The 23696-nt window shown below is 36.1% G+C and overlaps 1 protein-coding gene across 4 annotated transcripts in view; it reads left to right on the top strand.

The window, feature by feature from the left end:
• ARAP2 (ArfGAP with RhoGAP domain, ankyrin repeat and PH domain 2) overlaps window positions 1-23696 on the top strand; it is a 175142-nt gene that overhangs the window by 66455 nt on the left and 84991 nt on the right. For all 4 annotated transcript variants that reach the window (XM_063619468.1, XM_055246550.2, XM_063619467.1 and 1 more), the window contains 6 exons: window positions 8578-8693; window positions 10498-10697; window positions 14110-14195; window positions 14985-15167; window positions 16111-16285; window positions 16751-16885. In XM_063619468.1, the coding sequence (XP_063475538.1) occupies window positions 8578-8693; window positions 10498-10697; window positions 14110-14195; window positions 14985-15167; window positions 16111-16285; window positions 16751-16885 (895 nt within the window). The remainder of the gene's footprint in view (window positions 1-8577; window positions 8694-10497; window positions 10698-14109; window positions 14196-14984; window positions 15168-16110; window positions 16286-16750; window positions 16886-23696) is intronic.

The following is a 23696-nucleotide window of genomic DNA, read 5'->3' as shown; positions in this document are numbered from 1 at the left end:
TTTAGTTTAAAACCAGAACTGTATAACTCTAATTCTAGCTTCTTAACCACTCTACAAACTGCCTTTTTAAAGTCTAGGTTGAAGAGAAATTTTCTGACTTGTGAACTTTTAGAAATAGCCTAAGGATTCTTTCATTGAATAATTTAGTTGCCCAGGAGTTTCAGGGTATGCTTTCAATAAACATTGTATACCATGTCAGGCACACTAAAAGTGATGGTTTTACTGAGAAGCACACAAGTCTTGTCTTCCAAGAGGAAAAGTCAAACAAGACCAGAATATATGATGGATGGTGAGGTCAGTGCAATAACAGGTTGTACAGGAGTTACAGAGAGGTGCAAAAAAGGGCATCTAATGAAGTCAGTGAATTAGAAGCATTTCCATGTACATGAGAAATGAGTATATTCTCCTTAAAAATTGAAGCATTAAGGCTGAACCTCTCTCCATCTTTTGATAAGTAAACATATTTTTATGCTTGTATACAACTTTTCTATGCATTAACATACACACACACACACCTTTAAAATGTATACTATTGTTTGTGTATATGTGTGTGTTTTTTTAAATTGCATTATATCATATGGATTCAGGTCTTAAGGGACTTGGTCTTTAGTCAGTCTTAAAGAACGAGTTGGTTCAAGAATGAGCCGATAAGGAAGGCTGTCCACGTTCAGGCCCTGGCATACCATTCCGTTTTCATCTATTTTCGCATCCTGGTATGTGTCTTTTTCCCCAGAGGAAAGTTGCCCATTGGTTTTCTCCCATGATGGAGCACATGTGAAAAACCTGGTGACATGCTGGGTAAAGGGTCTTCCTCTTCAATGAAGAGGGCTTTCTGCCAGTGTGGGCATCAACCTGTGTTTTAGGAAAAGCACTAAACAATAGTAAGATGGTTTGATGCGACTTCGAAAAGTTTTATACAAACACACACACACACAGTAATCTTGTGTATCTTTTAAAGGTGATGAAAAGATCTATTCATCATAAAAATGTAAGTGTTGTTAGATTTGAACCTCTATATCTTAATTTGTGTTGGATTTAATTTAGTGACATGCAACAAGGCTTAATTATTTTTATTTTAAAATGGGATTTATTGCCCACATAACTTAACAGCATGAATAGAATAAAAAATAATGAAATTGACCTACACTACCCTAACATAGGAACTATTTTTATTTTTCTTGCCTCTATACATAGTTTTAGTAATTTACTTTGGCAGTTACTCCAGAGAGAGTAAACAGACAGTGGCTAGAGGTGGAAGGGTAGCTATTACAGCAAATGTTGAAGAGTTTTTTAAAGAGGAATCTCATTTATTGCAAAGAAGATTGGACTGGGAGGTTGAAGTTGTGGGTTTTTATTCTTGTTCTGCTATTAATTGGCTCTGGTAATTAAGTTAGTCTCTTTAGGTTTAAATGGCATCGTGTGAAGAAGGGAGATGGATTACTATCTCTAAGGCCATTACTTAAGTTGCATGTTAAAATTCCACATTTCTGAGCTCATTTCAGATTTGTTTATTCAGAATTTCTGGAAATGGGTTGTAGAATCTGAATTCACAAAAAAGCACCCCAGGTGATTCTGTGATGGATGAGCCAAAACACACATTGTAAAACACTGCTCTCAGTTGTTTTCTTCTTAAAGCCTAAAGATAGGCTTTAAGAAGAAGTGGAAAATAACTATGAAAAGATTTGTAAAAATATTTGTTAGAGTAGAAAATGGCATAGTAAAAACTGACACTCAGATTCTTTACCTAATTACCGTGCTGCAAAACAGTGAGGTGCTAATATCACATAAATTAAATGTCATCCCTTAAATATTTAGCACCATTTCACAACTGCATTCTGCTTTAATTTTTGCACATTTTCTCCCATTCCTTATCTCTGCTTATGTTTTGGATGCCTGCAGTGTGTTATAATATGACAGTTTTTTCATATTATTTCAGCATTGTATAAAATGAGCTGTGTAATTGGGTTTGTATAGGTTACACTATAGTGACCGTGTTTCTGGATTCATTCATCCACGTGACACATGTAGGAGGCATCTTCTCATTTCTAGGCACTGCTCTAGAAACCAGGGGTACAGTGGTAACCCACAAGATCTCTGCTTTCTGGGGTCTTCCTGATGGGGTAACACATAATGTCAAATAAATAAATCAGGTTTCTGGTAACCTTCTATATGTAGCCTTGTCTTCCTTTCTGATGATGATGATGATGATGATTATTGGCAAGAATTCCTATGACCTGTTCCTCAAGAGTAGTTTGCATTTAAAATGTTACAGCTATGTGATAGGAATCCAGTTACATTATAACCTTAAAAGTATTAGATTTATCATTTTTATATTCCCAAATTGACAGCGTGAATATTTACTTTATTCACTGCTGTGTCCTCAGGCAATAAGCTAGCACTCAGTAAATATAGGTAGGGTGAACTTGTCGAATTAATGATCATTTATAGCTGTTTTTATTTTGACACAAGAGTTTTTTTTCCTCCAATTATCTTTTAAATTTTTTTTTTCTCAAATTGTCTCTTCATCTTCTTTGTCCATTTATTTATTGGGATCTTATGTCTTTCTTGCTAATTACTTTATGCTCTTTATATAAGAAAGACATGAATCTTCATATTTTCTACAATTTTTTTCTGAACTATTTTGTTTGCTTTTCATTTGTCAGTTCCTTTTGTTTTGTAGAAATTTTGTTTATGTACTAAAGTGGTTTCTAATCTGTTCAAAGCTGATAGAGCTTCCGTATTCTGGAACAAAAATTATTTTGTAAATTATCTTTAAATGATAGGGTATAGCGTGTAAGTCAGAGTTTTTTAGAGGGTAATCAAATATGGACATATATTTAAATATATGAATTCTTAAATAAGTGGTATTGCTAGTTGAAAGGAATTTCTGCAAGTGGTCATGAGGAAGAGTTAAGACAATTGGCATTGGTTTCCATTTGTTCTGTTGTCCTGACAGCCAGTCTCCCTTCTTCTCTTGATACTTTTTTTTAATATCATGTTAATATTAATGAATTCATTACAACCAGATGTCTTGCTTGGTGGGTTTGAGTATCCATTTGATGATAATTGTGGCATTGAGGTTTTAACTACATAAACTCACTTGATTAAACATTCTCAAATCAGGGTATAACAAGAGACTCATCCTCCCTCATTCCCCCCCAACATAATGTTCCCTGGTGTTCTGGCATGGGAGTGAAACTCTAATAGAATTTAAATAGACCTCATAGGGCGATGGGTTGTGTGGCACAGAAAGGAGCAGCAGGATGGAGGTGGTGGCCTCAAATTCTCTGGGTTCTGTATCTGGCCAAACTCTGCATCTGGTGTTTCCCAGGAAAGCTGGTGCCAATGTCATACAATGCCACATCTGTTTTCAACAAATGTTTAAGCACCGAGTTCTTAAATTCCTGGCATGGAAACCTGGCATCCAGTAATTCCAAAAATAGGTTTGAGATTTCAGCAGATTTGGGGTTAACAAACCCTTCCTTATTTTTCTTTTTAGGAGTCAGTTTTGTATTTTGCTCTTTCACTGTGTAGTTTTAAAATGTAGTTTTCGCCAGGTTCTGTTGCTGCAAATTCATATGAATAACCCATTTCAGTATCTTGGTAAATATTTACCATTAATTCTATCCGAATGTTTAATATGGAATCATTGGTATGAATACTTTCTGTAATTATTAAAAAATGGAAATATTTATATTGAAGATAAATTCTGCTTTTAGAACCCTCAAATGAAAGAATTAAGTGGATGTATCAGACCCTTAATTTATGTCGCTTTATTTACTCTTTATAATAATACCACGTAAAGTAGACCTGACTATTTTCATAAATAAGGAAACTGAGGTCTACATAAACTAAATAACTTGCCAATGATCAAACAGCCAGTAAATGGCTCAGCTTCGATTCTCCCTCGGTCTGACCTGCAGTGCCCACATGGTCATTGTACCACCCTTGCAGTGGCCAGATCTGCTAAGCCAAGCATAGCCATTGTTATTTTAGTGGGATTCATGATTCTTGACATCCTACGTTCTATCACAGCAAACTAAATTTAAAATATTGCTTACTTCACAATCTATTTTCAGCCTTCTACTTTCTATAATACTGTAACTCTACCCACTGAATTTTTGTGCTACTGTTTTTCTCAATCCAGTTTATAGCATTTTAAAGGTTGATGGTTTTGCTTATCCCTGGCTCATGCCTATATTTCATAATAAGAATAAAGCTTGCAATCAGATTGTAGTTAATGGGCAATTTATTTTTAATTTAGTTGAACATTTACCATTCACATTGAATTCTATTTTTAAAAAAATTATGCCTGCTAGTTATTTTTGGACAGGACTTTTTTTGTAGTTAAGTTTTAAATAGATACTATGTTCAGTTGGCTTCAAATTCAAAAGGTATAAAATAAAAATAATAATAACAAGAGTTAGCTAGTCCTGTGTAGCACTTACTGTGTGCCAGGCTTTGTTTTAAGCATTTTTATTGCATTAATTTAACCCTCACAAAAGTGATGCTGTAGGTACTACTGTTATCCCTATTTTGCAAATAAGTGAACAAGCGAGAGAGGAATACCTGAATAAGAAACCTGGTCTGGTATTTGTCTTTTGGCCAGTCAAATGTCACAACCTTTGGAAGGCCTGTTAGGAACACAACTCTCTCTTGTGGGTTGGATTCAGTACCCCTACCACCAGGCTTTTTTTTTTTTTTTTTCCACTTACTGCATTTTTCTGTTATCTCATTTTTAGACCAAAAGCTTCCCCAAGGCAGATACCCAGTCTTATGCTTTTTTGCAGCCCAAGGATTAAGCACAGTTTCTGGCACAACGAGGTACTTACTAAGCACTGCTTTGCTTTGCCAGGACTATTTTCCCATTAAAAAATGACTGTATCTGCTCTGCTTACTTCACAGAACTATTTAGGAAATCAAACGAGAGTTCATAGCTGTTTGTAAACTTCATAGCATGCACAAATAGATATTAAACCAATTACAGAGTCCACTCCATATGCTTAATGAAGACATGCTTTTAACACCTCTGGACATTAACACAGGAGTTGGCACCCAGGACAAATAGGATCTCACCAATCCAATGTGTCATCCTGTTCTGGCCTGCTTATTTGAAATTGATAGTCTTAATTATTTCAAATGGTTTTTGGTTTTTGTATTTTCTGATTGTATGCATTCTACAGAAGCAGATAAAATTGAGTCTTTTTGGTTTTCGTTTGTAGAGACAGGGTCTCACTATGTTGCTCAGGCTGGTCTTGAACTCCTGGCCTCAAGCAATCCTCTCACCTTGGCCTCCCAAAGTGTTGGAATTAAGGTGTGAGCCACAGTGCCTGGTCAAAGAGAGAAGTATTTATGTCTTGATATTTACATATTGCATACTTATACTGTCTAAATTAGTTGCATAATGGTTCTGCTATCTAAATCAGTGTTTCTTGGCATTGGCCACATATAAAAGCGATGAGGTTGTACTTTTGTTTTGGAAATTAAAAATTCTTAGGTTCTGCCCCCAGATTCATGGAATCAGAGTCTCTGGGTGGGAGGGAGAGATCACCACAGGTAATTTTTATGAGTATCTAGGGATGAGAAGTATTCTAAACATGTTCTAAATACTGTCTAAATACTGTGAAAATAATGGCTTAATGTCCACAATTTTTTAATAGAAAATGCAGTTGTTTCATATATGATAGCTCTCAAGAGCACTGACATTTATTTTGTTACTCTTATATATATTTTACAGTCAATTTATGCTGGTCAGTTCTATAGATACTCTAATTACTCAAAACCATATGGCCATGGCAAGCAGCTGATAAGTGAGTGGTGCAGTGGCTCACACCTGCAATCCCAGCACTTTGGGAGGCCAAGGCAGGTGGATCACGAGGTCAGGAACCGGAGACCATCCTGGCCAACATGGTGAAACCCCGTCTCTACTAAAATACAAAAAAAGTTAGCTGAGCGTGGTGGTGCACACCTGTAGTCCCAGCTACTCGGGGGGCTGAGGCAGGGGAATCTCTTGAACCTGGGAGGCCGAGGTTGCAATGAGCTGAGATCGTGCCACTGCACTGTAGCCTGGGCTACAGAGCAAGACTCTGTCTCAAAAAAAAAAAAATAATCGTCTTTGCCTTGTTTGGGAGAAATTTGGGGTGTTAACCAGCTAGCACTCCCTTATTTTAACAGAAATTACAGCTTTACATGTAGACATTTTGTGATTTGCTGTGGAGATGAGCAGCCACCTATTCATGCAGGAGCCTTGATGAGGCTCATCAGTTTCCATAAAAGGTTGTCATTATTACCATCTGCTAGTATGACAGTCAGAGTATTATGTGTGCCCTTAGTAACATACAGGACTTGCAGGCCAGGCCCCCATCAGAGAATATAACCTGGAGTGATCTGATACACAGCTTTCGTCAAATGCCTCATTTTGTTTGAAGGACACGCAGTCCACGTATTTATTCTAGAGTTTATTTATTTATTCTAGAGTTTATCAATGTGAGCCATCAAAAAGCTGTTTTAAAAATATCTTATCTTGCTACTCCTACCTTACTTAATTTCCTCACTTGTGAGAGATTGAGTTCCCAATCACATGCATTGGGACTTTATCCAATGGGTATGTGATCCAGCAGGAACATAGCTGTGGATAATTGGGGAATTTAAAAAAATTAATAATCAAGTATAACCCTGTGCCAATAGGCTGAAACGTATTAAAATGCGGCAGATTGGAAAAGCTTGATTTTCTTCCTTCCGTAGAGATCATGTTAAGTGCTATTTTTCATTAAGTAGGCTTACTATACAAAGTGGAAATATGGCACTCCCATTCTGATTATTTTACAGCACTCAGCATTTCTCTGCATCTTTTCTTTTATGTCACTGATTTTCCGTTTCTGGTTAGTTTCTCCTAGTAAAGTGAGCAATTAGTTCTTTCATCAGAAAAAAAAAAATCAGTTGATGATTTGTTTTCTAAATGAGTCATTTCCTTATTCTAACTAAAAACTTTATATATTAAAAATGTAAGAGAGGCTTTCCCACAATTTGCGTCTGGAAACTCTGGATACTCTTACAAGTTGGGGGGCATTTGTTATAGAATTATTTTTTTCCACTTACTTTATAAGCCGGGAACACATTAGTACTAAATGACAAAAACCTGAAGAAGAGCTTAACTAGATGGAGATTTGTTTTAACAAATCCGGTGGTGTAGGCGGTTAAGAGTTGGTACTACCAGAGAACAGGGTTCTCCCTATTTTGGTCCTCACTTTGGCATCCTTAGAGCCTAAGAATTTGTCCTCAATCTTCCCTTTTCTAGAATTGTGAAGTTCTAAAATGACTCTGTGCTTCTAGCAGTTACTTCCCCAGAAGATGGAAAAGTCAGGGCTGAAAGGCTTGCTTCTTCTAAGGCTTTTCGGCCCCTCCCCCTCCATCCTACCAGGAGTTGCTTAAATTTGATTGAAGGAAACTACAACACATGGCCACGTCTAAGTGTAGGGGAGAGGAGAATACACTTCTTTTACTTTTGGCGTATACAGCAGGAGAGACAAAGAGAAGAGGCAGATGAATGGCTTCTTTCACAGTCTCTAACAAGTGTCCTTACTGGAAACGGGCCAGTATTTTTTTTTTTTTTGTATTTTGCCTTTAATATTGCTACTTTTCTGTAGTCATAATTTAGGAATTCAGCACATTTAGTCTGAATTTATTCAAATAGGTCATTTTTTTGATGTACATATTGTTTTGTAAAGTGTGGAGATTATTTAATTGATAAGTCACGTTCTGAAATCCATGTGAGTAGATGATATATTGCAAACTTTAATGCTTTTAGAATGCAGAGTCCGTTGTAGCCTTTTGAACAATTTTGAATTTTCATGAGACAAGCTGAACATAGTAACTATAGATTTTGAACAAATGGCAGTTTTTATACCAAAGTAGCATTAGAGGAGCTTTTTAGGAATCTGATTGAAGGGAGGTGAAAGCAATAAAATATTGGAAATGAGGTAAAATTGTATACCTCATAAGACAAGTAGTGCTTTTGTTGGAGAGTAAATGAGGAGAAAAATAATGATAAACAGCAGAGGTAATCTAAGATAGTAAAACAAGGAAAGAACAATCAGACAGATTGGGCTCCAGATCTTTGCCACCACATACAACTAGCTGAACTTTCCATGTAACTTTCTTCCTTCGTGCCTCAGTTTTCCCATCTTTTTACATAACTAGTAATGATGCTAACCTCCTAGTATCATTTCCACCTAGGAAACTGCTTGACTTATAATAAGAGGTAGTTAATATTTAGCTTCCTTTAATGAATGGATAAAGGTGAATATTGTGCCTACTTTCAAAAGCAAAGCATGTCTAGTTCAGTGTCGGTGGCCTAGTCAATGTTTCTTTCGCATGGAAGAAACCCATAACTATCGATAGTCCCACTGTCAAGCTTAAGATGGCCCAGTGCTATTATGTATTGAGAGTGGCTACCTAAAGTGAGACTGATTTTGTTGTAAAATTTGGTAGAATTTATTGGAATTTAGAAAATGTAATTATACTTTCAAAATCTTTTTGTTGTTTCTTTATAGTTTTTTATGCTTTTCTCCAAACTAGGATTTTAAGAGTGGACTTGGTATTACCATAATTCCTATGAATGTAGCAAATGTAAAGCAAGTGGACCGAACTGTGAAACAATCTTTTGAAATAATCACTCCCTATAGGAGTTTCAGGTAAGCTATTTTTAAACATTTTGTGTTCGTTCTACTATAGGAAAGCTTGGGTGATCCACCTTTATGTTGTTCGTGGTGATTTTTCTCTTGTAGGCCATTTAAAATTATCTTCCTACTTTTCCATATTGTCTAATTTGTTAGCCACTATATAAAAACACCTTGTAAAAGTGACCTCAATAATCACAAAACATGCAAAAATATTTATTTCATGAAATTTGAGTAATTTCTTAATAATTATTTTTCTTACTAGGCATGGTGTATATTTTTTTTTTGACAATGTGTGATAAATTCCTTCTCATTTAGAAGGAATAAAATAAAAACATATTACATTGTCTTTAAGTTGTATTGCTATTTATCTTCTTTTAGCCTGATCAAATACAATCCCTCATTTAAAATCAATTCCTAATTACATTTGTTCCATATGATTTCTTCCAGGGCTTAAAATGATACTAAATTTAATGAATCTCATAGCACCTATTGATCCAAATACTTTAGCATTTTTTTATATATCTTGTATTATGGTATTCTACTAATTGAATCATTTTGACAATGAAACAGATAATTTAAAGTATTAATATGGTTTAATAAACTAAAATGAATCTATAGTTTTAGTATACAGAATAGGCATAAGTCAACATCTTTTGAGTTCAACTATATTAATTCGTTTGTTATAAATAATCACATCACATGGTAGTGGACAAGTCAGAGGCAATTGTTCTAGGCCTTTAAAGGACTAACAATTAGGAATTTCAAATATACTATCAATTGTAGTTACTCATTTTGCCTGTTAAAATATATCCATTGCCTCAAATTTTGAGAAAGAAATGATCGCATAAAAATAACAAGCTTTACTTCTACATTTGCAGATTCTAGCCAAAACTAAAAATGTAGATATTAATATATTGGCTGTGACAAATTTCCAGTAGAACCAGAAACCACTAAGAGTGATGGAATCCTAAAGAGCTTCAAAAAGTATAATTCATGTAGGCCATTTCTTTTTAAGGATTATTTAGAATATGTTAGCTGTGATTTTCATTATATTTCAAAGCATTTTCCTCTTTACAACAGAAAATTTTAATATGAATCAGTTTTGTGGGTCATTGACCGAGTATGTAGCACTGTAGCACATTCCTTTGCACACTGCAGGGGCTCAGTAAATATTTCTTGAAGGAATAAACTGCTGTTTAATGTTTTTATTCGTTCACTGGAGCTCCCTCAGAATAAATCAGAACGTGGCTAAAAATATGTTAGAAAACTGTTAGAATGGTAACCACTTAAAACTTTTTTGATTTCCCAGTTTCTTAGAACCATCTGGGCATTATTCTAATTAAACAAAAAAAGAATCTATTCTTAAATCTGAAAAAAAAGTCACAATTCTGGTGGGTGTTTTTGATAACATAGTTTCAGACTATCATGGCATAGTTGCTTGGCAAAATATTCCAGTAGCTCTGAAACTCTGCCAATAATCTCTTATTGATGATTACATAACCATTGCTTAGGAAACATAGCCTCTTGTTTAGGCTTGTGACCTAACAAGGCAAATTTTATGTTTTCTTTAGAAAATGTGTATGTTAATTTTGGTTCAAGATGCGTAAACAAAGACATAAGCAATGTGGAAAATTAAAAGGAAAAAACACGATTTGTTAAGTTAAATGATTTTTAACAGAAAAGACAACCCAGAAGTGCCTAGCAGCCATATTTTTCAGCTGTTGTTTAATTTGTGAGTGAAATGAATATGCAAACTGAACATACTGCTTAATTGGCCTTTACAAGGGAGATCGATAACACAGAAACGTTGTTTCAGCTTTACAGCCGAGACTGAAAAAGAGAAACAAGACTGGATTGAAGCTGTGCAGCAATCAATAGCAGAAACTCTCTCTGATTATGAAGTAGCTGAGAAGATTTGGTTCAATGAATCCAACAGGAGCTGTGCAGATTGTAAAGCTCCGGATCCTGACTGGGCATCCATCAATCTCTGTGTTGTCATCTGTAAGAAGTGTGCAGGTAATTAATGACAAGTTATGCTCATCACTGCTTTGTGGCAGATTGGCAATGAATGCTCTTCATTGTTGTATATTATATATCCTAGCTAGCGGTTGTGAAAAGTAAAACCAGAGAAAGCTTATTACATTTAAATCAAATTCAGAAATATGAGTCTAAACTTCTCTTATGTATGACTTAGATATAAAAATGGATTTTTAAGCATGTAATCATATTTTATGCCTACTGGTCCATGTATAGATTTTAAAAAGACAGTGTTGAAAATTCTAGATTTTAGGTGAGTATGTTTTAGTATGGATCCTGAAGAAGCTTGCATCTTTAACTTGAAGATTTGTGTACCTTTCCCCAGTCATTTTTGGTAAGACATATTTTTCACCTCAATGTTGTTTTGAGCACTAAACTTCATATGCCAGATCTGGTATCTCTTTATAATAAGAATTTTTATAAAGAAGCATTTCACAAGACTGTTGATGTTTATGAATATAAACCGGTACTGTGACTGGTTTTCTTCTTGTGACCTCACACTTGACAACCTGACATCTCAGTGTATTTGAGAGCTCAGACAGTTGCCCAAGTGAGTGGAAGGAAGTGGACCCCAGCTTAGGTGTGTGATCATGGAAGTTTCGGAGAAAGTTAACCACAGTCTAAACTTTAGTTCTCCTGGACCGCCTGTGTCCCACCACCTTCTCCCCCACTGTATGTACACACACACACACACACACACACACACACACACACACAGAGAGATGAGAGAGAGAGACAGAGAGAGAAAGAGAATTCAACTCGAGTACTAGGCACTGTGCTGGTGTGGGGAATTAAAAACGTGTATAAGACATGACATTTTCTCCACAATAATGAGACAAATGTTGGACTAGAGTTGAATACAGGCTTCAGTGAGAATGCTGGAGAGGAGCACCTACCTCAGCTAGAGTGCAGTGAATAGTGCAGTCACAGGAGTTGCTTCAAATCCTGAATGCTTTTCTAGAGCACTATTCAACTGCATTTCTCATCAAACCAAGATAGATTTCCTCACCAGCTAATTAATAATATCAATCACAACAAAAAATGCCAGTGAATCACCTTCTAGTTTGTATTTTATCTCATCCTTTTCTTCTCTCCAGTTTCATTGGAAGAGACGGCCTTTGTGCTGTTCACAGCTGATTTTTTCTACCTTTGCTTCCTTTCTTTCCTCCCTCCTTAGGATACCACTTCATCATTTATTCACTCTCTTATGTAAGTATTCAGCCGTGGTTTCTTTTGTTTCATTGTATAAACTTGCACAAGTTCCACCATCAGGATTTCTAAAAGTTATCCATTTCCTTCTATGTGTCATTCTCTCTCCCCTTTTTCTTTCATAGACAAGATATAATACGAGAAGTTTTAGTGTGCATAGATTTTTTTCATTCCTTTAACTTCCTAAGTTTTCTTCAGCATTCTGTAATCAGCTACCTTTTAACTGCTAATCAGCTACCTTTTCTCTCAACTGTGGTAAAAATCTTTTCACCACATTTACCAATGTATTTTACCTCTCAGTTTCGGTGTGGTCACTTACTATCTTTTTTATTGTCTCTTTATTTGAGTCTCTTGACAACATGTCTCTCTATGACATCCATCCTCTCTCAGCTTCCAAGATACCAATCTTTCTTTGTGTTCTTATTACCAGTCTTCTTTTTTTTTCAGTATGTTTTTTTCCACGTATTTCCATGCTTGTGAAATACATGTGTTCCCTTGGGTTACATTGTCACTTCTCTTTTACTGTGTTGCTCCTGAGTGATATTATTTATTACTTTAATTCCACACTCATTTTTAAGCAAATTATTCTCATGCTATTGGACACCAAACTCTTATGATTATATGCCTACTAGAATCTCTACTTAGATTTGCCAAATACACCTCAAATGTAACATGTCAAAAATGGAGCCATCATTGTTCCCCTCAGCCAATTTCATAAAACTGCACATTTTCATATATTCTCAATCTTGATCAAAAGCAATACTGTCTACGCTGCACTCTCACAGCCTAAAATCTGAGACACCTTCTTGACCCTTCCTCTTTCCTTCAAACCCACCAAGTCTCATTCGTTTTATCTTATCAATCTCTCTCAATCTGTCTGCTCCATTTTGTTTTCCTGCTGCCTCAACTCAGAATCTGTCATGCCTAGGTTACTGCAGCAGTCCCTTTCATCTCTTCCTACAGGCTTTTAAGTTTTTACCTTCTGGGTACTGTATTGCCTGTAGGTAGTCATTATAAATGCAAACCTATGCAGATTTATTCCAAGGGAATTTAGGGCTTTGTGCTTTGAATAGTTTCTACCTAAAAAAAAAAAAAAAAAAAAAAAAAAAAGACAAGAACCTCTTACCTATTGTAGGGAAAGGAATGAACATCCATTGTTCATTAGACAAAGGGCCCTTAGGATCAAGGATAGTGGACTGTACACTTTTTTTCCTTCTCAGCTTTGAAATAATCTGACATAACCTGGTTGCTCAGTGATGACTGATGATTTATACAGCACAATTGAATTGACAGTAATAAAATTCTGGGCTCTTACTCTCTTCCAGAAATATTTGTTGAATAAAATATTCATGTCAGATTTTTAAGTACTCACTTATTAGATATGTAACTAGTTTTGCAATAGTCAAGTTTTTGTAACAATAAAGAAATACTATCTGCATTTACATACATGGGGTTTTAGCAAGCTTTACAAAAGGTTTTCATTGGCCTATTTCTAGCTGATTACCAAATGAGGAAATATTTATACATGTGTCTGTACATATGCAGTCATGCACATATATATATATATATATATATATATATTTTTTTTTTTTAAGTGTAGTTCTGTTTTTTTGTTTTTTTTTTTTGAGACGGAGTCTTGCTCTGTCACCCAGGCTGGAGTGCAGTGGTAAGATCTCGGCTCACTGCAAGCTCCGCCTCCCGGGTTCACGCCATTCTCCTGCCTCAGCCTCCTAAGGAGCTGGGACTACAGGCACCTGCCACCGTGCCCGGCTAATTTTTTGTATTTTTAGTAGAGATGGGGTTTCACCGTGTTAGCTAGGATGGTCTGATCTCCTGACCTCATGATCCACCCGCCTTGGCCTCCCAAAGTGCTGGGATTACAGGCGTGAGCCACCGTGCCTGGCCATGTAGTTTTTTGTTTTTTGTTTTTTTTTTTAGAATCAGTGCAGATGCTGATGATGATTGCTGCTGTTTTTATTGTAGCCAGCTGTGATTTGTCTAATTCTCACCACTACTGTTAGTGCTCTTGTCATCTTGTTATTGAGGAAAGCAGGTATTGACATGTTTTAAGTTGAGAAGATATGCAACGAACATACACAGACATATGCACTTTTTTTTCAAAACAAGGTAAAATAAATTTACATACAAATAAAATAGAAATGCAATTGTGTTTTGACTCTAGGACAGCATAGATCTTTAGGACCAAAAGATTCCAAGGTTAGAAGTCTAAAAATGGATGCTAGCATTTGGAGCAATGAACTCATCGAGGTAAGTCCTATTTAACCTGAATGGGGTTGTGGTAGGAGTTCAGTCTGCAGAGACTGGGAGGAGGTTTGCTGTGGGGTGGGGTGGCAGGAATTTTTCTCAGGGCTGTTTGATAAAGTTCTCACCACATTATGAAAATGGCTTATAGCCTTTTTGATAGTAGTAACTCTTTGAGAATGCTTCCTAAATGAGATATTTTAAAAGTAAAAGTATAGAAGATCCTTAAGAAGTACTTAGAAAGGTTTGCCAGCTTGTTTTTTTTTTAATGCTAGAACTGTATACGTGTGTGTGTGTGTGTGTTTTAAACTCAACATGGGTAAAATAACAGGAGAGTGAATGAAAACATTTGGAAAAATTTACTGTTCTTTACCTTGGCCGTACTCTGTCATTAACTGTGATCGAGGCTACTTTGCTGTGTCCTATCTGCATGTTCGGCTCCTGTTCCACCACCAAGCACTTTAGACAGGATTAGCCCACCTACTTGGCCATTTAAAGTGAATCTGACTCAGTTTAAGTGTCAAAGAATGAAAATACTTTTGCTACAATTTGTGTTGTTTGCAATTCTTTCCAAGCTAATTTCTTTCCATTATTTAGAGTGGCTAGGCTGTATTAAAAACTGATCATAGTATCTGCTTTCATACTTCCTTTCTCTGGAATAGTTGAGTCTTTCATGTGTTTTCCTGTATTTTATACTAAGTTATGCTTTAATTTGTAATATAATTCAGTTTCCTGCAGATTCAAATACATTTTATGAGCTGATATATTATGGGTTTTTTTTTTTTGACAATTCAGCTTTTTATTGTCATTGGAAACAAAAGAGCAAATGACTTTTGGGCTGGTAATCTTCAAAAGGATGAAGAATTACATGTGGACTCACCAGTAGAAAAGAGAAAAAACTTTATTACTCAGAAATATAAAGAAGGGAAATTCAGAAAAACCCTTTTGGCATCTCTCACCAAAGAAGAATTAAATAAGGTATTCAGTTAAACATAACAGCAGACATGGATTTTAATGTCTTTTTAATGATGTGCCAAGATTCTTGAGAAAAAGTAAAAAATCTTACACTATCTGACAAAATTATTAATTTTATTTCCTTTTGTGAGATTATTTCAGTGGTTTCCCCCTCGTTTCACTTAAGGATTCATTGTCAAAAGAGTGTAAATTCTTCCTCCATAATTGAAGTTTCCTGCTAACTCTTGTTGCCACAATCTGAGGATTTGGAATCAAATGGGAATCCAATAAAGTGAAGTCTGAGGACTGATATAATGTGAGAAGAAAGGATGAGAAGAGATGTAGAGGCAGCTTATTATTTCAAGGCAAAAGAAAAAGATTCTAGCAGTTCCTATTGTTTGTACAAATATGATATATAACATAAGTCAATAATATTTTTTATTGCCTCTTTCTCACTGTTCTTCCTCCTTCCTATCCTCGGCCCCTGAGGGAAAGATCCTGAATTTGCTTTGCACTCATCTTTCAATTTCCCATAGCACTTAATAATTCAAATATTCTGCAGCTCCTGATTAGATTGGAAAATATATATTAACATTCACATGAAAAACACTTAATGGTTACTTCATTATTATATTGAAATATTTTGATTCTCTGTGCATCAGCCATTATCATAGTATGTAAGCATAAAAATGTCTTCCAAAGCAAGTATGATGGATTAGGTTTAGAAGGAACATCATAGCAACCAAACAATGAATTGAGACCTGGAGGTCTTGGGTTGTAATTTAAATTCACAGAAACCAGACCTTTTGTGCCTGTTGCCTAATTCATGGCATAATTATTATTAGCTGCCTTAGGATAAAAGGAATACAGACTTTATCCCATACATGAATTGTTAGACTTTCACTCATTTTAATAGCTAGAATCTTATTTTCTTTCCTTAAGATGTATATTTTCTTTTAATGACCAGGCTCTGTGTGCTGCTGTAGTGAAACCGGATGTTCTAGAAACAATGGCTTTGCTGTTCAGTGGAGCAGATGTCATGTGTGCCACTGGAGACCCCGTGCATAGCACCCCCTATCTGCTAGCCAAGAAGGCTGGGCAAAGTCTGCAAATGGAATTTCTCTACCATAACAAATTCTCAGGTTCGTCACTGTCTCTTCATTAACCTGGTCTTTTCCGATATATCCATAAAAGGACTGAAGTATAACTATTTATTTTTCAAATAAGAGAAACCATCAGAATGAAGAAAAATGTAATTACCAAAAAGATGGAGATGCCTAAGACTATTTTTTATATCATTTCACTAAAAAGTTTAGGAAGTCAGTCTTTTATATTCCCTTAATCTTATAAATGGAAGATTAAAATAGCTAATCCCACATAATCATTTCCACCAACATTAAATCCGATTTTCATATATGAATAATAAACATGACTTAAGTGCTTATTTGCAAATTTTATGCAAAGTAAAATAAATATCTCTCTATAATTATTCTTTGGTAAATTTGAAGTAGTTTTTTTCTAGCTCAAAACTCATGTACATATTATAAACAAAAGGAAAATTGTTTACATTTTAGATTTCTTGTACCTTATTTCTTTATTTTTTCTAGATTTCCCTCAACATGATATTCATTCCGAGGGTGTATTAAGTCAAGAGTCTTCCCAGTCCACATTCCTCTGTGACTTTTTGTATCAAGCTCCTGCTGCTGCTTCTAAACTCTCTTCAGAGAAAAAACTGCTTGAAGGTATTTTTTCTACTCCTTTTAGATATTATCGGAGAAAAACTTTATTCCATTATCAAAACAATTAGGTTTAGAGTTTGATTTTTTGAGATGTTAGATTTGATCTCCAAGTAGAGATATTTTTGAGGATTTATAAACGCTTCTAGGTACAAATATTATTTCATGTACTGCAGCAGGGATTTACCATTGGGTTGGAATGCTGAGTGAATTCTCAACAGAATTCACTTATGTCTACCTTGAGGCTAACCAATTCTGTTTCAAGTTATAAAGGTTATTCTGAAAAAAAAAAAAAAGTGAAACTCAGCCCCTTTCCTTAGGGATGGACACCCCAACTGGCTCACCAGATAATGTAGATTAATGTGAACACATAGGAAGAAATTCAAGTTTTTAGTACATATTCAATTAGAGTACTAAGTAATATCAAATAGTTCAGTTTTTTTTTCTGATTAAAAGTGTGTGTGTGTGTGTGTGTTTAAGTAAAATAAAACTTAAGCTTGGTTTCAAAAAATGATGGGAATCTGATTTAACAACATATTATAGTTTTGGGGAATTATCTGAGCAGAGTCACAATGGGGCATGTATTCATTTATCCTTCCAACTTCTTGTGTCAAACTGATGCTAGGTATTGGGAATTTAAAAATGACTAAGAAACAGTCCTTATGCTCATGTATATACATTGGAACAAGTCTGAGAAATATAGGCAGGAAAATATAATGCAATCTGCCTTACTGTAACAAAGAGTGTAAGAGAGATTAAGCTGTATATGCCAATTGATGGTGGCCATTGATCGGCTCGGGAGCCTAGCATTAATTCACTAGGTGGTATAATTCAGCTATGTTACTCAATCAAAAGAACGATAGGATGATAAACTCACTGTAGAGTGTTAATCCTCATATATGTGATTTGAAGTTCTTATTTCAATATAAAAGCTTTATTTTCAAATATATATATAATATATCCTAAAGCAGAATTAGGTTGGGATTAACTATGCATTATTAGATTTTCCTGAAAAGAATAGCTGTCCTGTAGTGAGTGAGCATGTACTATGTGTAAGGCATGGCTTTAGGTACTTTACATACATTAATTGCAATCCTCATGAAAGTCTGCAAAATCGTTGATGTGATGTCAGTTTTCACCTGAATGGTGAAGCGCGGCATGAAGCAGAATTTTACACCTGATTTGTGTTATCATTGTTACAGGAGCACTTTGGCTTTGGTCAAAGTGTGACAGCCAGATGACGGTAGAATTGCAGAGCATTTTTATCCTTTGAATTAGATGTTTTTGATTCTTTCGGCAATTGGTTTTTGTCATCCTTTACTCAGCCTAACCAATAATAAATGTCAGATTTTACTGAGTTTTTTTTTTTGTCTTCCATTTTTACTGTCGATATTATCCCTAAGTAGTTAAAAGATAAGTGATCAGAAGATGAAAGTTCTTGGACAGTCTGTGAATTGACTATATGAGTCATCAAAATAATTAAAGTACTTTAAAAAAAGTTTAGGAGAATGTTTCTTCTAAATACTCAGATATCACAGACTCACTCTTCAAACCACTTAACTTTTATAAAGATCAAATGGGGATGGAAACACGAGATTTTCTTCCTAGGGCTTTTCAATATGTTGTAAGCATTCTGCAGGTTAAAAATAAGCTTTATTTTATTTTTTGACAATTGTGGTTATAATATTTATAAACTTACCATCTTCTTTAATATTTTCTTGAAACAGATTGGTTTTTAAATTTACTTGATACCACATTGATGTAATAAACAATTGTAACTAAATAATTCCTTTTTAAAATATATTAACAATGGATTTTTGGTTAAAATTTATTTAAAAAAAGAAACTGATGCATTATCTGTATATGTAATTTAACTAGGGATTTTTTCCATTTTAAAACATTGCATTTTAGGTAATACGAAAGTGAGCTTTTGTATTTTGTCTGTATAATTCAATAACAATTTTAGTGAAAATAATCTGGCAGGGTATTCTTTGATTGTCTTAATATCTTCCATCCAATTTACCAGCAAGTTCTATCATTTCAAACTCAAAATAGATCTTGAAGCAGTTGGCTACTCTTCGTTTCCACTGAAGTCCTCCCAGCCAGTCACCATCCTGACCTACCTATGCTGCAGTGCCTTCCTTAATTGTCTTTCTGTATTTACCCTAGCTTCCCTTCAAAACTGTCTCCAAAAAAGAGGCTTATCTTTTTTGTTTTCCTTCCTTCCTTTCTTCCTTCCTTCCTTCCTTCCTTCCTCCCTTCTTTCCTCCCTCCGTCCCTCCCTTCCTCCCTCCCTCCCTCTTTCCTTCCTTCCCTCCATCCCTCCTTCCTTCCCTCCCTCCCTCCTTCCTTCCCTCCCTCCCTCCTTCCTTCCCTCAATTCCATCCTTCCTTCCTTCCTTTTTCTTTCTTTTCTTTTCTTTTTTTCTTTCTTTCTTTCTCTTTCTCTCTCTTTCTTTCCCTTCCTTCCTTCCTTCCTTCCTTCCTTCCTTCCTTCCTTCCTTCCTTCTCTTCCTTCCTTTCTTTCTTTCTTTTTCTTTCTCTTTCTTTCTTTTGCTCTGTTGCCCAGGCTGGAATGCAGTGGCACAAACTCAGCTCACTGTAACCTCTGCCTCCCAGGTTCAAGTAATTATCCTGCCTCAGCCACCTGAATATCTGGGATTATAGGCATCCACCACCATACCCAGCTAATTTTTGTATTTTTTAGTAGAGATGAGATTTCACCATGTTGATCAGGCTGGTCTCGAACTCCTAACCTCAAGTAATCTGCCCGTCTCAGCCTCCCAATGTGCGGGGATTACAGGCGTGAGCCATTGCGCCCAGCCAGTTATCTTTAAAAATGGAAATCACACAGGTAGTCAGGAGGCTGAGGTAGGATTGCATGAACACAGCTTGGGCTACATAGGAAGACTGGGTCTTCTAAAAGTAAACAACAACAACAACAAACAAACAGGAAAACTGATCATGTAATTCCATTGCTCAAGTATATTTAGTGGCTCCTCATTCCAGAATATAACCTTATTTTTTATTGTGACCTAAAAGACCTTTTTAGGAGAATGGCGTGAACCCAGGAGGCGGAGCTTGCAGTGAGCCGAGATTGTGCCACTGCACTTCCAGCCTGGGAGAAAGAGCCAGACTCCACCTCGGGGAAAAAAAAAAAAGTCCTTCTTGTACCTCCCTCCCTTCATCTCCTGCATCTACTGTTATTCCTCTCCATGGTGGTGTGGTCCTCTACATGGTTACTTGCCTGGCTGCACTGGTTTCCTCCTTATTCCTCGAACATGCCAAGTCCTTTTCTGCCTCTTCTGGACCTTTTCACCAGCTGTTCCCTATGCAAAGAGGTCACTTCCCCCAGTCTGCTTCCTTCTTCTTATTCAGGAATGAGTTCAGTGCCCCCTAGTTAGTGACGCCTCTCTGGCACCCTGCTAAAGTGTGAGCCCACTGCCAGCCCTTCTCTTTCATAGGATGCTGTGTATATTTGTCCTACCACTGATCACATGGAGATGATCCTGTTTCCATTTTTTTGTTTCTCTTTCCCCCTGAAGTGAAAGCTCGATGAGGCATCAGCTTTTTCTAGCTTGTCAAGGATTATCAAATCTTTGATACCTCAAACAGTGTCAGCACATGGTAGGACATGATAAATATTTGTGGAATGAATGAAGAATCATTTTTTAGGGAAGTTACTACTAGTGTAAATGGGTAACTCATACATCAATATTTTGATTTTGATCTGTGGATAAAAAGATATAATTGCTGGCACAAAGCATATTTTGTGCAGAAAGCCCCTACTTACAAATGAACAGGAAAAGTTGAACTATTCAGAAAAACTTCTGAATTTGTTTCTTTTTCTCCCTTGAAGTTTGTGCAATAGTGTTGTTTCTGTTGAACATCAGATTTATTGAAAAAAATGAATTATTTGGAAAGATTTAGAGATTAAAGTGTGGTTGTCACCTTTGCCTCTGAAAGCAAGCACCTGGATGCTACCACTCCGTCAGCACTTGTCAGGACAGCCATAGAGCAAAATGATTAAAAACAAAGACAAAAGTCTGGGAATAAAATGCATGCAGTCCCAGAGTTACAGAGGCTTCAGATTGTCAGTTCAGGTTTTTAAGATTTGAAGTTTTTCTAGCCTCTGGTTATGAAGACTGATCTGTATTTTTCTTTTTTTTTTTTTTCTTTTCAATTTAGTGTTCGTGAAAAGAAAGATGGATTGCTTTTGTTGAACCTAAGTACACAGTTGAATAATAGCATCCTGGTTTTGTTTTCCCTTTTCCCACCTCAACCATATTTTTCCCCTTGGTATCTTACCTTGATTTGTTTACATAGCATTTGATTTTTAAAAAGAAAGTGGTTGATTTGGATTACTAGAAATTCTATTTCTGCCTGTTTATATTTAACTTTGTAGATTAGCATTGAGGAATTTTGAAGATCTTTTGTTCTGTGAAATCCTAGATTGTATAGCTTAAACATGTTTTTCCAAGGCTAAGTCACATGTATTTTAAATGAAAAGGATTACTAATGTATATTACTGTTTGTAGTGGGTGCCGAATACTATTAATTTAGGAAATTCCTCATCATGAAACAAATTCATAGTTTCAAAAATAATAGTTTTGTTTTAACTACCTCAGATGTATTGTACACATTCTTTACCATAATACATTTTTTGAGTTGAATGTATATAGTTCAAGCATATAGCAGATACAGTGAGTAACTGTGTGCAGGCATTAAGAGGGCAGCTTCCAGAACCCACCTGCCCGTTAGATTAAAGCAGTAACTTTCAGAACCCAATTGCATGGGGTTCCTTCCCCAGCTCTGATGCTAAGTACTTAGTGTGACCTCAGGAATGTTGATTAACTGTTATGTGCCAGTGAATAGGGTACAAGGAAGGGGCACAATATAACTGACATAATTGGGTTGGTCTGAGGAATCAATGAGTTAAAGCATATAAAATGTGTAGAACAGTGCATGGCACATAAATATGATGATGATGATGAAGAGGAGGAGCAGTGAAGGGCTTATGTTTAAACACAGTTTCCCCTGGCTTCCAGTTAGCCTTTGAGTTTAGGTATGTTGTCCTGTAGGCTGTAGCTGACAATCAAGGTATCCAACTATATTACGCATATCATTCCATGGTAGCATTTCAGTGGGTCACCTCTGGGGAGTTCTTTACCTGTGCTTGAGTAAATCCTGTCGTAATGTTTTTCTTCACTGATCTCAACATGAAGATTGAATTGAAAGAATGAATAACCCCTCTTGCCAGTACACTAACTTTACTTGCATCTTACATATAAGTTCCTGTTTATGGAACAGCTAAGGCCTGAGTGTCATTCATTCTGTGGCCCCAATTTTATGTTGGTAGACAGCTTCCTTTAACAATTAAAATGACTTGTGGAGCAGAGAGGGTTTCATGGAGGGTACTGACATTTTTCAAAGTCAGATTTAGGAGTGAATATCTAAATTGGCCCAAGCAGACCAGTATCCTTCAACATAATCTTGTTAAACCTTTAAATTGCTTCCCATATCGATGAGAATGTCATGATTTCCTGTCACAGCTTCGTTATTATAAGCCCTCAAAGACAATATGTGCACCTGCCTTGTCTGACTTCTGGCCCATTTCACTTACGAAAATAATGCTAAGAAATGGTTACAGAAATGAAAATGCTACAGGACTGACTCTCCTGAAGCTTATTATTCTAACTGAAAATGAGTTTGTACATACCCTTTTAAAGAGATCTGTCATTTGTTTCCCATTAGAATTTACATAATGAGATCTGCAGTCACATTTATGTTATGCTTAATTCGTTTGACACTGTTTGTTTAAGACCTTTGAATGGCTCCCACTTGTCCAAGTGAGAGAGGCACAAACTCCTGAACACCTGTCAAGTGAGACTCTTGGGGTCTGGCCTCTGCCATGAACCTGCAATCTTGTTTCTCATTTCCCAACTTCACGTGTAATCTGATTCTCTGGGCAAATAGGGTTTTTGCAGTTTCACCCTTCTATGACTTCCCTCATACTGTCCTTTCCTGATATTTTGGAAGGATTGTAGCTCTGAATGTGTTTTTTCTACTTTAGAAACATGCCTCCTAAATCATAAGAGATTATTTTATAGACATTTTTCTTTGCAGTTTTTTTTGTTTGTTTGTTTGTTTTGAGACGGAGTCTCACTGTCTCCCAGGCTGGAGTGCAGTGGCGCCATCTCAGCTCACTGCAGGCTCCGCCCCCCGGGGTTCACGCCATTCTCCTGCTTCAGCCTCCGGAGTAGCTGGGACTACAGGCGCCCGCCACCTCGCCCGGCTAATTTTTTGCATTTTTAGTAGAGACAGGGTTTCACCCTGGTCTCGATCTCCTGACCTCGTGATCCGCCCGCCTCAGCCTCCCAAAGTGCTGGGATTACAGACGTGAGCCACCGCGCCCGGCTGCAGTTTTTTTTTTTTTTTTTTTTTTTTTTTATCAGTTCAGTATGGTTGGGGGGCTTACCTCCTTGATTGCTTCTAATCTACTAAAGAGACAACCTGCTGGTTATCATTTTGGACACATCTCCCCTTTCATTGGATTATAAGCTGCCTGAGAACAGGGGTGGATCTCCTAATCTATGCCAGTGATTATCTATGTACTGAGTAATTATGCATTTTTTATTCTCTTATGAAGATTCTTCTAGACATCTGAGTACATTGTTTTGAAATTACTTCCAAACTTCCTTTGATTTGTATTTTAACTTTGCCTTTTCTTATATTTTAGAAACTCACAATGAATGTTCATTTAAAAATTGTGGCTTTTCATGATTTTTATCTAACTGTGTAGGACATACACTGTGACT

The sequence above is a fragment of the Symphalangus syndactylus genome, chromosome 16 (assembly GCF_028878055.3).
Source record: "Symphalangus syndactylus isolate Jambi chromosome 16, NHGRI_mSymSyn1-v2.1_pri, whole genome shotgun sequence".
In the NCBI taxonomy this organism is placed as follows: Eukaryota; Metazoa; Chordata; class Mammalia; order Primates; family Hylobatidae; genus Symphalangus; species Symphalangus syndactylus.
The sequence above is the reverse complement of the archived record's forward strand: the minus strand, read 5'-3'. Positions and strand labels throughout refer to the sequence as shown.